Source organism: Danio rerio, chromosome 8, assembly GCF_052040795.2.
Source record: "Danio rerio strain M-AB ecotype USA chromosome 8, GRCz13ab, whole genome shotgun sequence".
Classification (NCBI taxonomy): Eukaryota; Metazoa; Chordata; class Actinopteri; order Cypriniformes; family Danionidae; genus Danio; species Danio rerio.
This window is the reverse complement of record NC_141028.1, coordinates 20,041,440-20,055,071: the sequence shown is the minus strand read 5'-3', so window position 1 is coordinate 20,055,071 and position 13,632 is coordinate 20,041,440. Positions and strand designations below refer to the sequence as shown.

The window sequence follows — 13,632 nt, the reverse complement described above, 5'->3', positions numbered from 1 at the left end:
TAAGTCCAATTCATCATTTCACTTTAAGGATCTGATTCCTTTATCTTAGTTTATCGTAGACCCTTTTCACAGTTCTTGGAGCGGAAGGCATCATGGTTGAGTAAACTTAGAGCGCAACGAAGGGGAGAGTACAACAAATCATTTTTTACAACCCTATTAACTGAAATAATAAAAGAAAAACACCATGATGGTGTTACCAAGACTTTCAGAAAAAGGGGAAAAATAGTGTGAGACTGATGTCAAATTTACTCTCAGCCCCATAGATGCTGCATTAGAAACACCTTGCATAAGCGCTATTTTTTATTCTATTTTTTTTGTTGTAATTTGATGCAAAGATGATATAATACATACATAAACATATATAAATGTTTATACGTTGTTTTTTTAAATAAATATATAAAAAAAAACTTTCAAGGATTTAAGATTCTGATGACCAGTAAACGCATCTTGTAAAATGACAGCAAGCATCATCTTAATTCTTTTTTTTTTCAGTGTGAAACTATTTTTTAAAATGCAGACTTTTGGTTGTGTGAAAATATCCCCAAACCTTTTCTGTAAACAAAGTTCACACATACAATTAATGTCACGTGGATATCTCATTTTTAGTTTTTTTTTTTGGGACTTATACGGTTGTTCAATGCACGCACTCAAATAATCATATATTAATAATAATACTAAATAAGACTATGAATCAAAACAATGATTTAAATGAGTGCAAATTTACATTTGACTCTAAAATGAAAAGCAATAGTGAAATAAAAAAGCTGACATCAGCACGATATACGCACTTCTTATTGTTGGAGCATGCTGTTATCTGTAAATAAAGATTATCAGTGATGAAACAAATTTTGGTCTGTTTCTCACACACAACTATCATCTGGTTTGAGAATTCAGTGATGGCGTCAGATGGATAACATTAATAAAGCCTGAAAGCTTCAGTGCCCATTCTTCGTAAACTATCCATTTTGTAAAGTGCAACACAGAAAGGGAACTTTCTGAACGCTGTGTTCCATGAAATAAAAAAGCGATGACATCAAGGTTTACAACAGCATGTTTTCTCAAATCTCCTCTTCTATCTGTTGCACTACAGTATGTTCAGCATTTAGACAAGAACAAGCCAAAGAACAAGAAAAATTACTCGCAGGGAGGGCTGTAACTACTGCGGTTTAACTAATACAAAACAAGCAGAAAAACAAAACATGCAACACTTTAACCTATGACCTCCATCTCCGAAATCAAAGAGTCATGAGTCATCACTGGGTATTTTAAGGTGTGTCCTCTAGCTTCGATTTAGCTCGAATTGCATAACATTGGAAGTAGCATGGGAAAATTCACATCGAACGCAAATCGTGCATTGCAGCTGTTTGCAATATTATCATAGCATATGGTCTTCATAACATTACAATCCCCTTTATTCTGTCATGTCCATTTGAGCTGTTAAATTGTAGCTTATTGGTTTTGGATCACATAAATGGTTCTGCAAAGTGAACATACACTTAAACACATCTGGGTTTTGGTAAAAATGTTAGGGTGGAGGGAACAGTCCTCTACCCATCTCTACAAAACATCCCAGGATACATAAATTAGACAGCACATATGCTCCTACAAAAACAAGCACTAATGGATGCTAAAGACCAAGATATACAATCGCTTCTCTCACTCTTCGGAAGACAGTAGTTCATCTCACAAATTAAAGCATAACATAACAATCGGCATAATCAGCCGAATCGTTCATATAATTATTTCAGCAAATTTTGGAGTTTCAAAAATATCATTGGTGGGATTATTTAAACATAATAAATCCTGATCTGAGATCTTAAATATGATTGACGACCATCTAAAACTTCCTTCACAATGCTAGGCGTTGCTATCTGTGTGTTAAGTGGTGACGTATGGAGTACTGCTTCTGGGTCCAAGTGTGCTATTCATTTGAGTTGAGAAAATATTCGTTTACAACTAATTGTTTGTCATACCACACATTAAAGTGAATTTTATATCAAATCACGGTGTTCACAACAGTCTCTGGACATGCTGCATCACAGACACCAATATTTCAACCATTTATAAAAAATTAATCACTCTGGCCATTGTATATTAGGCATGGATATATACAGTATGTACATTATATATTGCGGTCGCGATTTTTGAAAGTATTACATTGCTTTGTTATAATTATTACCATTTGTTGAGTCTCCCCATACAGTTTAATATAGTGCTTGGACCCAGAAACCACCTCGCGTGAAATCGCACTTAACAAGCAGATGGTGTTACTGGGTGTTACAAAGAGCACTGCATGGTGGTTTTTAGGGTGCTATAGGCAGTTACTCAGGCCATTGCAAGATTAGGGAGTTCTGAGTAGTTACTGCTAGGGTGTTTAGAATAGTTACCCAGGGCACTGCTGGGTGGTTGCTAGAGAGTTTTGAGCAGTTGCTTTTGAGTCACCACAGAGTGTTTTGGGGTACTGCTAGGTATTTGGGGTACTGCTGTAGGTATTTGGTAATGAATTCTGGTAATGAAGTTACTTGAGGGACTACTAGGTAGTTGCTAGGGTTTTCTGGGTAGTTACTAGGGCCACTGCTGTTTTTTTGTTTGAGTACTTTGCTAGGTGATTGCTTGAAAGCTTTTGGTAATGTACAAATGTAACTAGTGTAAACAAAACATAAAACTACTTACAAGAACATGTAGCTTAATTTAATAAACAAATCTGAGATATGGCCATTTAATGACATTTCAAAAAAAAAATTTTTTCATTTTATTGTTTTTACAAATTACATTTGGTTTTAAAAAATAAATTTCAGAACAGTTATTTTATTTCAATTACTTAGAAATGTTGACATTATCCTTAAAACTATGCAGAAATGCTGCATATAGGAACAGTACTGATAGGTCTACCTTCTAAATATTATTAAAATCATTCATGCATATGTTTTGTTTTTCCAAGCTTCAGAATTGTAACATATTTTTGCTTGTAAATCTTGAAAGTCGACTTTATTCAGGAGCCACAGCTGTGTTCAAAATGGTATAAATGTTGTCAGAGTGCACTAAGAAGGAAGCACAATTGTCAGTTTGATGATTGCTGAAACAGAATTGTATTAAAAAAAAAAAAACTTGAGCAAAAAAACTTTAAGCTTCAAAATCATTAGAAGGTTCTCCCTGTGTTTGCATGGGTTTCCTTCACGTGCTCTGGTTTCCCCCACAGTCCAAAGACATGCGTTACAGGTGAATTGAACTAAATTTCCCATAGTGTACTTGTGAGTGTGTATGGGTGTTTCCCAATACTGTGTTGCAGCTAAAACATATGCTGGAATATTTGGCAGTTCATTCTGCTGTGGCAAACTCTGAAATAGAGACTAAGGGCCCTATCATACACCCGGCGCAATGCGGTGCAAGGCATGATGCAGTTGTTGTTTGCTAGTTTCAGCTCAGTGCAACAGTTACTTTGACGTTTTGCTGCACGCTGTTTAAATAGAAAAAAAGCATTTGCGCTCATATGTGCGCCAATATGTGTTCTGGTCTATAAAAAGCAGGTGAGTTTTGGCGCATTGCTGGCACGCTGCTATTTTAAGGGATTAAAATACATTGTTCAATAGACCAGCAGAGAAGGTCTAAAGTCCAGCGCAGAGCACGTTAGTTGTGCGCCTTGCTTAAACATTGCTTAATACACAAAGGATGTACAGCAATACGCAAATATCTTTACAAATGAAAAAGGATTAAAATATTACAAAAATGATTATTTTTTTAGCCTACATAAATATTAAAACCACCGCCTCCATGCCTTCTTCATCTCGGGGGGCTTTTTCAGTTTATTTATGACAATTTGCTTTTGTATAATGTAATTATTAGTAGTAGTGGTATTTATTATATGCATATTTATATTTGTTTAATAAAAAAAAACAAGCTTAGATTTGCCCACCTGTGACCAAATGGGGCATAGCATGTGTATTTGGATATATCTCAGTTTTTGACCACACTTTGTTATTATTGTTGATTTATTAGTTTGCTGGAAATTAGAAATGAATTTAGAAATAGTTTTTAAAAATCTTTGCACTTAACAAATGAAATTAATTATGTAGAGGCTATTGGATGTCTGTGCGTACAACACATTTCCACGAGAGTGAAAGTGAAAGTAAAGAATGAGGAGGCTCATCTCTCATTCTCCCGATGTAGATGATCTGTTTAACTGTTTCTCTCTGGTGAAGCGCTCAGTTTTTACACCTACTGTCCGTCATGTAAATAGCAAATGCGCCATGGCGCTATGCAACTGACTCTTAAAGGGAATGGGATATGAGACTGATTTATTTATTTGATTTATTCTCAAAGCACACCTATAACTCATTAAGAGCATAAGCTCAACCCTGTTTGACCATGCGCCATGGCGCAAAGTGGATTTTTTTTGCCCTTAAAAAGCAAAAGTGGATTCTGACATGCCCTAATTGCTTTTGCAGCCTGCATTTTGGACTTTGCGCCTAGATTGTCAAAATAGAGCCCTAAGCCGGAGGAAAATTAATGAATGAGTGAATCATCGAAAGTGGATGGTTTCAGTGGAATAGTGGATTCAAAGGAAGGGGGCATAAGGGACATAATGCACAATAGAACACAGCCAGGAACTACTGTATGCTCCTAACTACAGTTCTAGAGTTTTAGTTTCAACCACACAAGTTTATAATGCTGTATGCAGTGAATTCGGGAAACACCAAAATTCGAGAAATTCAAAACATTTTAACAATTTTATTTAGTCAACTTTTTAGGAAATACACGTCTGGTTGGTTTTAAATGGTTGCTTATTGGCCAAATGCTGTGTGGACAGTTTTCACACTCAGTTTCAATATCCATCAGGGTAAGCAATTGAAATCGTAATAAGCCATATAACATGAGCTCTTATTGTGTTTACAGTACAAGCAAAACATGAGCCTAAGTTTAATTTCATTGGTATGAGCAAAAATAACAGATGTGTTTGTGTTATCAAGTACCAATAAATCACACAAATTAAACTAAGCACTCATTTCTCATTTCAGTCTGATTTCTTCTTTATACCACACCTGCTTCAACTGTGTGAGTGCATATAAAGAATAATGTAAGGCTTACCCGTGAACATCTCCTGCCCGAGTGCTGGGGAACGACTTTCTTTCCCATTCAGAGAGTGCTGAGAGCCAGCAGGGCAGTGGGAATGCTGGGAAGGGGCGGAGCCATGCAGATGCTGGATTGACAGACATTCACTCAGAGCATCTGATTCTAAATGGGGGCAGGCCCTTAGCTGTCAATCAAAAAGACACAAGCGATGAAGTAAACAATATTCAAATATCAAAACATGATGCAGGAATGGAAGAAATCATGTTTAAAACATGTGGATCATCTGTTGCTGAGTGACATGGTGTAAAATGAGGAGAGGCACACTTTCCTAAACTGGATCAGGCCCAAACAAAAGCCTTCAATAAAGAAGACACATCAATCTTTCCCTACTATCCGGCATAAATAATGACGAGCTTAGAAAGGAACGTTTTTTCACCACAAACAGGAACCTTTGATTGGAAACATGAGGGGATGAGGGGAAGAACATACCCCACAGACACATCCATCGTCCCGAGTGCAGGTTGGGACGCCACGTTTGTGGCTAAAGAGAGGTGGAGAGGTCTCCTCTGCTGGTGAGATTAGCATGCAAGACTTATTTTTCCAAAATCAAAGATCTGGGAGTAATCATGCATTACATGTGACATTTATTTAGAGTTTGGGGAGTCATATGTGTTTAGGGCTTTTAGACTCACTTTAAAAGCTCGGATTGTAGCATGGAATTATGTTTAACTGGAAAATTATCTTCGGTCACATGAATCAGTGATGAGTGGACCAAATCTGGAGACGATTCTTTGCAATAAACAATAGCCGAAATGAGCCGTGACATGCAACTTGAATGCGTTATGTCATTTTAATTCCACTGCAATTACCATTTTCAAACTAAAAGCTTGCAAACTCGTGAATTAGAAACAAAACAAACACATTTTAATTACCCTTGAACGGGCTGCAGCTCTTGAACATTACAAAAGATCGCAAACTGCACGTCTTGCAGTTGAGATTTTTGTGTAAATCTCCCAGCCATTTGTCAAGCCTAATGGAGCCTTGGTGCTTTGCTACAACAGGCGTCGCTCGCGATAGATGGAGTGGGAGTGTTTGTTTGACATCGGCCCACAACATCTGGCCACTGGGGTATAGTGCTGCACAGATTATTACCAATGGTACACGCTCACATGTGTTTCCGCTTACAATAGCAGGCAAGATGAACGCATCAGTCAGCTGTCGTTTAGAGCGGTGCAACAATAAGACCATTCTGCTTATAATTACCAACTTTAATGAGGAATGCACTCTTCACCATGTAGATGCTGAAATGTGGTTGGAGTTGATCTATTGTTGGGGAAATGGTTTTCAAAGACAATCCTAAGTAGAACCAACTGCACCAAGCCGTGAAAAAGACACAACTGACCATGAAAAATATCTACTAGCCGTCTTTCTGCAAGAGCCAAAGAGCTAATTGTAGTCGGATGCGCTGATGATTTGTACGTGGGAATTTCTGGATGTGCGTTTGTATCCGTACCTTTCGACGCACCTGCTGCTCTTTGGCAGAGTGGATCTTCACGTGCTTGCGGAGGGAACTGGGGTCTGTGTAGCGCTTAGTGCAGCCTGGGATCTGACACGCATATGGTTTCTGAAACAGGAAAAGCACAATGAGTCTGAGAAGCATAATTGTACACAGCTAAGCCACAAAAAAGACATGGAAACACACGGCTATGGACACAAAGACAGTAATTATTGCATTACGGCCGCATTTATAATTGAGTAGCTATAATTATAGTTAATAAGAGACATTAAACACAGTGCAGTACATTTATACAAGCAACTATTCTGAACTGCTAAAGGAAATGTCCTGTTTGTGAAAACCTATATACTAATATACAGAATGATGACAATGAATCTGCATCACATTTTGAAGTATAAAACAAAAGGAGGGTGGGGGGTTGAAAACAAATAAATATTATTTTGCAAAAGGTGTAAAATGTGTCATTTTCTAGGTTACAAAAACAGTCTTGATTATCTCATAATTATTTACTCACCCTCCACAAGTTTAAGGGTTTCTTTCTTCAGATGAACACAAAAAAAGATGTTCTGAGGAACATGGGCAACCAAATCATTGCTGGTCCCCATTGACCTCTACATATCCTATAATAGAAGTCAATGGGGACCATTAACTGGTTACCAATATTCTTCAAAATATCTTCTTGTATGTTCAATGCAAAAAAAGAAACTCAAACCAGTTGGGAACAACCTGAGAAAATCTAAACAATAAAGATGCCAGGAAGAGCCAGTGAGGCGTGTTCTAGATAAGTAAGTAAGCAAATAATGTGTATTTATAAAGCGCATTTAATGTGTATGGCCATACACCCAAAGCGCTTCACAATCATAAGTGGGTTCTCTCCACACCACCACCAGTGTGCAGCATCCACTTGCATGATGCAACGGCAACTACAGGACAATGGCGCCAGTGCACTCACCACACTCTAGCTATTGGTGGAGCGGAGAGACAGTGATACAGCCAATTCAGTGGATGGGGATGATTGAGTGGCCATGATCGTAAAGGGCCAATGGAGGGAATTTAGCTAAGACATCGGGGTAATTTTATCAAATAGTGTTTGTAAGTAATTTTATAGAATCATCTTTTTGGTTCTCCAACGAACCTTGTAAGTGAAGAGATCCTCATAGAACAAATTACTTTTCAACATTTTCATAATCTTGATCCCATAATAATTTTTTTTCCAATATAATATTCAGTATATGGATGTTAATGGTTCTTCACAAAATCATCTATGACAATAAAGAATCTAAATTTCTAAGAGTACATTTTTCAGAGTTTACATGTACAAAATAGTCAAAACAAAGTTCAAGAGGAAAGACAGCATCCTACCTTTCAGCTGAGAGGACACAGGAAGAGGAAAGAAGAATACAGATTGATCGGTAAATGTCATGCAGGCATACAGGCAAGTATTGTACAAACACTCCTTTACTGGTTTACAAGAAACAAACTACTAAGCCAGTTTTATGTTATGTTGCAAATTTAATTACCTTTGAAGTGTTTAAACATACAGTTGAAGGTAAAATTATAAGCCCTTCTCTGAAATTACAATTCTTTTGGTTAAAAAAAAAGTTTAACAGAAAAGTTTAACAGAAAAAGTACATTGTCTATGTTTCCTATTTTTTTCTTCTGGAAAATTCTTATCTCTGTTTTCTGTTTAGCTGGAATAAAAGCAGTTTTTAATTTATAAAAAACACGTTTTAAAGTAAATATTTTTAGCTCCCTTTAAGATTTTTTTTTTCAATTGGCTACAAAACGTTTCTGTTTATTACCAGTTGTATTGAAATATTTTTAAAAGAATTTACATTCCACAGGGTGGAGGGCTAATATTTTTGTCTGATAAGATACATTAGTATACCTATGATTCTCACTGGTAAACTTGCAACCCAGGCTCATTCTGAAAATATACCACAATATACATTTCTGGAGAGTGCCAAATATGTCCCAGGAGCTCCGTTTTTTGCAGTTTTTGTTTTCTCGAATCCACCAGAGGCCGCTTTTTCTTCTGCGAGCGCCATCTGCATCTGCCGTTCTCGTGTAAATCCACCAGAGGCTGCTGTCAACTGACTGAATGACAGACTGACTGACCGATCGACTGACCAGATTGGCCAACTTCCCTAAACCCAACCGACAGTTTTAAAAAGCAATCCAGAAAAATAAAAGCCCTCGCCTGATTTTCAGCCCGTTTTCATATTTCACCACATTCTCACTATGGAAGCATACGAGTAGCATAATTCAATTCAAAATGTAATATGCAAAATGGCAATGCGATATGTTAAATGGCAATGTATTTCTGTATTTGAATTTGCATTTTTGCATTTCAGTTAGCAGTTAGAATTGATCCCTAAAACTGCGTGCGCGAATATCAAACCTAAGGCCAACTTTACTGAGCTAGGAGGTGATTGCTTTTCTAAAGTATTTCCCAGTTCACGCTCGAGGGCTCGTGCAGCTTCACGAAGCCGCTGAGGAACAGACTTCGCCATGTTTATGCTGCCAAATGTCCCAAATAGTCCTCGCGGCAGCTGTGACGACATAACCTAAAACCTGCCTTGCAGCAACGGTGGCCGTCTGTGGGCGTGGCCAGGCCAGAATGCATTTTCAATTTCAAATTGGCTTTCATTCGTCGCGATGTGTTAAATGAAAATGCATTATGTTTTTTTTATTTTCATTTTCATTCTGCAGCAAACATTGCACATATGTCTTGGAAAATGCTAACTGAAATACAGAAATACACTGCCTTTTACATATTGCATTATCGTTTTGCGTATTACATTTCAAAATTAATTTTGCTACACACATCCCATGCTGTTATGCTGAAAATGTAATCCTGCGTTTCCTAGACGCGAGCGTAAATGCATTTAGGACAAATAACATTTAAATGATCATTTTGCTACAGTTTCTGCTTGTACTTTATTCACATCAAATTTAGTTTGTGTATAGCATTTTCAATTTAATTTAGCTACTTATAAAGCTTTAAAATGTGGATACAATTTACATATTAAAACAGTGTTTGAAATGAGAAATGCAAACAATGTAATTTAATTTACATTTTCATTCTGCACCAAACATTGCTCATATGTCTTGGAAAATGCAAATTCAAATACAAAAATACATTGCCATTTAACATATTGCATTGCCATTTTGCATATTACATTTTGTATTGAATTATGCTACTCATATGCTTCCATATCTCACTCTGTTATTTACTTGTTTATTTTATTTTTTGGATTCTATTTTTGTCTTACCTTCTTTCTGGAACATTTTTTTCGTTGGACTTGAAATCCTGCTGTCGTGGTCAGCTTCTCTCTGTATCTCAAGTCCGCCAACATACAATTGCCAGTCTAACTAAACAAACTAGTAACAGCTGAAAAGCCATCTTTATGTAGGTAAGTGCTCAGCTGATAAGCGCGAAAAGGAACAGCATCATACCGCCTTGTAGCGTTAATTTTAAAGATGAAATGCGTCCATACATAATTCTGGCTACATTATTTACAATCTTCAGAAATGTATATAGGGCTACGTTTTCAAAATGAGCATATGTTGCAAACTTCATTGAATCAAGTCTTTCAATTCAAAACATGCAGAGGTGATTTTCTCCCATGCATTTTACGCTGCTCTTTTTTTTTCTAAAACAGAGGCAGTCATTAAAGTGAAAGTGGATAGGCTTCCTTTATTAGCTCTCCTTTCCTACCTTCCCTCGTTCTCTAAATAACGCTGTTTTTACAAGCCGCTTGCGGGGCAGCTCGTCTCTGTGCATTTATTTGTTTTCACTGTGCAATGCCACATAATCCCCCTGCCATTTAAACGCACCGAAAACAGAAAACGAGAAAGCTTGGGAATGGAAAAAAAGGAAAATAGGCTGTCAAGGATAAATATCATTACAGTGGGAGTGATTTTTTTCACTGTATATGAGGCGTGTGGGAAGGCTGTGACAGGGTTAATGTGCAGCGGTGGGCATCTGGAGTCGGGGGCCTAATTGACCATGGCAGTGTGGTGGTAGCGCAGCGCTGGAGCTCTGCTGAGATGTGATACAGCACAGTGTTTGCCAGTTAGTGAGGAATTACTAACTCAAGCTTTCCCTGACTTTTATTTTTCCTCACATTGTTGGAGTGGGATGCAAGACATGCCTGCTTCTCACTGTGAGTTGCTTTTTCTGTCTCTCTCTGCCATGTGTCGTTGCTCTTCCAAACGGAGCATGGTGTTAAACGATGTATGATATATAACCCGTTTTACTTCATCAACCCATAGAGACATATCTTGAAGCATGTTGTGAACATTTGGGTCAAGGGAAGGTAGCAAACAGCACATTCATGGGTTTTTTAAAAGCTCAGTTTGACTGGGAGTTTAAAACTGTTATGAGTTTCTTTCTTCTGTTAAACATACAATAAAAGATATTTAGAAAAATGTTGTAAACCTGTAGCCATTGACTTCCATAGAAGGAAAAACAAATGCTATGAAAGTCAATGGTTATAGGATTTCAGCTTTCTTCAAAAAATCTTCCTAGAAATGTAACAAGGGGGGTTGGGGGGATTGACCCCTCAATTAATGCTTGATACCCCCCGAAGCGTATCAAAACAGCATGTATAGGGGGTCAGTCCTTTAAATAGTGAGAAATAGATTGCTCTGATCTGTATCTTAAATAATATTAATAATTAAAACAATAGATAATATAAACATACATTTGACCAAGTTAGACCTACAGTAACTTCTGAAATAGCATATCAGATGGCACTGTAAGTCAGAATACACTAAATATCTCTCAAAACACTGAAAACATAAATACATTTTATAAATAAATTAGATGTAATTAAAATAAATACATTTGATTAATTGAAGCGTGTTTTACATAAACTAACATTACTAAAAAAGTTGACCCCCCTGATCGTCAATGTATAATTCGCACCCTGTTTAGAACCACTACGCTTTTCAGTATTGAGCTAGATTAGTTTCAAAAATAATACATTTGCAAATTAAAACTCATACATGCACAGCACAGTTCACATTTACAAAATCCAATTTGTAAACTAAAACACAATTCATAAATACAACACAATTTGTAAATTCACAAGTACAAATCATAAATATTTTTTGCCAAATGAATTGAATTTGCGTATTTTTTTATTGTGTTTGAATTTACGAATTGGATTTGTGTATTTTTGAATTGTGTTCTGAATTTACGAATTGGATTTGTGTATTTTTGAATTGTGTTCTAAATTTATGGATTGGATTTGTGTTTTTTGAATTGTGTTTGAATTTATGAATTGGATTTGTGTATTTTTGAATTGTGTTCTAAATTTATGGATTGGATTTGTGTTTTTTGAATTTTGTTCTGAATTTACGAATTGAATTTGTGTATTTTTGATTTGTGTTTTGAATTTATGAATTGGATTTGTGTATTTTTTAATTGTGTTTGAATTTATGAATTGGATTTTTGTATTTTTGAATTGTGTTCTGAATTTATGAATTGGATTTTTAAATAGTGGTTTGAATTTACAAAATAGATTTGTGTATTTTTGAATCGTGATTTGAATTTCCAAATAGATTTGTTTATTTTTTAATGAATTTATGAATTGAATTAGATTTTTTTTATCGTGTTTTGAATTTCCGAATGGGGTTTGTGTATTTTTGAATCATGTTTTAAATTTATGAGTTGGATTTGTGTATTTACGAATTGTGTTTTGAATTTACAACTTGGATTTTGTAAATGTGAATTGTGTTGTGGATGTATGAATTATATTTTGTAAATGTATTATTTTTTAAACTGATCTGGCTCCATACTTCAGCAGTTGGAATTTTTAAGCAGAACTTAAAGGCTCCATAGAATCTCAGTTTAGTTTAGGAAAAGCTAAACAAGCTAAAACCGAGTCTGAAAATTATCTTACTAAATTTTGTATACAAATTTAGATTTTTGGAATAACTTTTGGGTAATTAAGCGTTATTAAACAACAGCAGTAATCTATAACTTATACCAAAAATGGCAATGGACATCATAATTTAACCAAACGGCCAGCCAAAATACATCTAAAAGGGTATACACGACAATTATTTTATGAATCTGTTTCATTACTGTGAATTGTCCAAATTAACTGATACACCAGAATGAATATCATATAGGTATAGTATAATATTGCGTATTAATTATTTAAAAAAAACATTATATAATAACTTTTAGGACGAATAGATTTAATATAATATAATGAATCAACTAAAATGAATCAACTTTTTATATTGAAAATATTCATAACAACAAATTGCTAAATATGAGAGGGAGGAGCGTTCAAAATGAACAGAGTCATTGGAAGAAGGGCTTTTTTCACAGCTACATATGACAATGATAAAACTCTTTTCAATGTAACTGCTGTCATACTTTGAAGAAGGATTAAGTAATTAGAGATACTAATAAATTCAGTAGCATTACAACAAGTTTGCATGGTTCGGAAGATTCAAAAAAGCCATTATTCTCCTGAATTTTACAGCATTTCTATCAAGTTTAAGGTCAGGTACTCACAGTGTCCAGATGTGTGCGCTGGTGCTTTGCCCTATCGCTGGAGTTGCTGAAGGCTTTCTGACAGCCAGGGTGCTGGCACAGATATGGCTTCTCTCCTGTGTGACTCCTCAAGTGAATCTTCAGATTCTCCAGCCTCGAGAAGGCTTTGTTACACCCTTCAAACTGACAGAGAAAAGACACCAGTCAACATTAACAAGTCCTTCCTTTCATTCCTTTACAGAAGTGAGGATAGATGATGGAGCGTGGTGTTTGTTAGATGTTGTCTTAAGTGCGTGAGAGATGCATTTAGATCACAATTTAAAATTATTAATAATAATGTATTCAATTTGTCATGATATGACAAAGCTGATTCTTACACATTTTCTAGAGTCAAGTTTAAGCATTTTTCAAGCACTTTCAAACGTTTCCGGTATATTTAAAAGTGTAGCAAATTACATATTTACATACAAAGTGGTCAACACTTGAAGTGGATCAAAACCTTTCATCATAGTTGTCCTACACTGTAAAT

General features: G+C 35.9%; 1 protein-coding gene and 1 long non-coding RNA gene across 4 annotated transcripts in view; both read right to left on the bottom strand.

Annotated features, from left to right (window-relative positions):
- LOC147842616 (uncharacterized) overlaps positions 1–13,632 on the bottom strand; it is a 1,013,036-nt gene that overhangs the window by 382,669 nt on the left and 616,735 nt on the right. The window lies entirely within an intron of this gene.
- Positions 1–13,632, bottom strand: part of glis1b (GLIS family zinc finger 1b) — a 147,649-nt gene that overhangs the window by 33,891 nt on the left and 100,126 nt on the right. For all 3 annotated transcript variants that reach the window (XM_087264465.1, XM_087264467.1, XM_087264466.1), the window contains exons 5-7: positions 13,125–13,286; positions 6,584–6,694; positions 5,086–5,254 (exon numbers count right to left, since the gene is read on the bottom strand). In XM_087264465.1, coding sequence (XP_087120591.1) covers positions 5,086–5,254; positions 6,584–6,694; positions 13,125–13,286 — 442 coding nt within the window. The remainder of the gene's footprint in view (positions 1–5,085; positions 5,255–6,583; positions 6,695–13,124; positions 13,287–13,632) is intronic.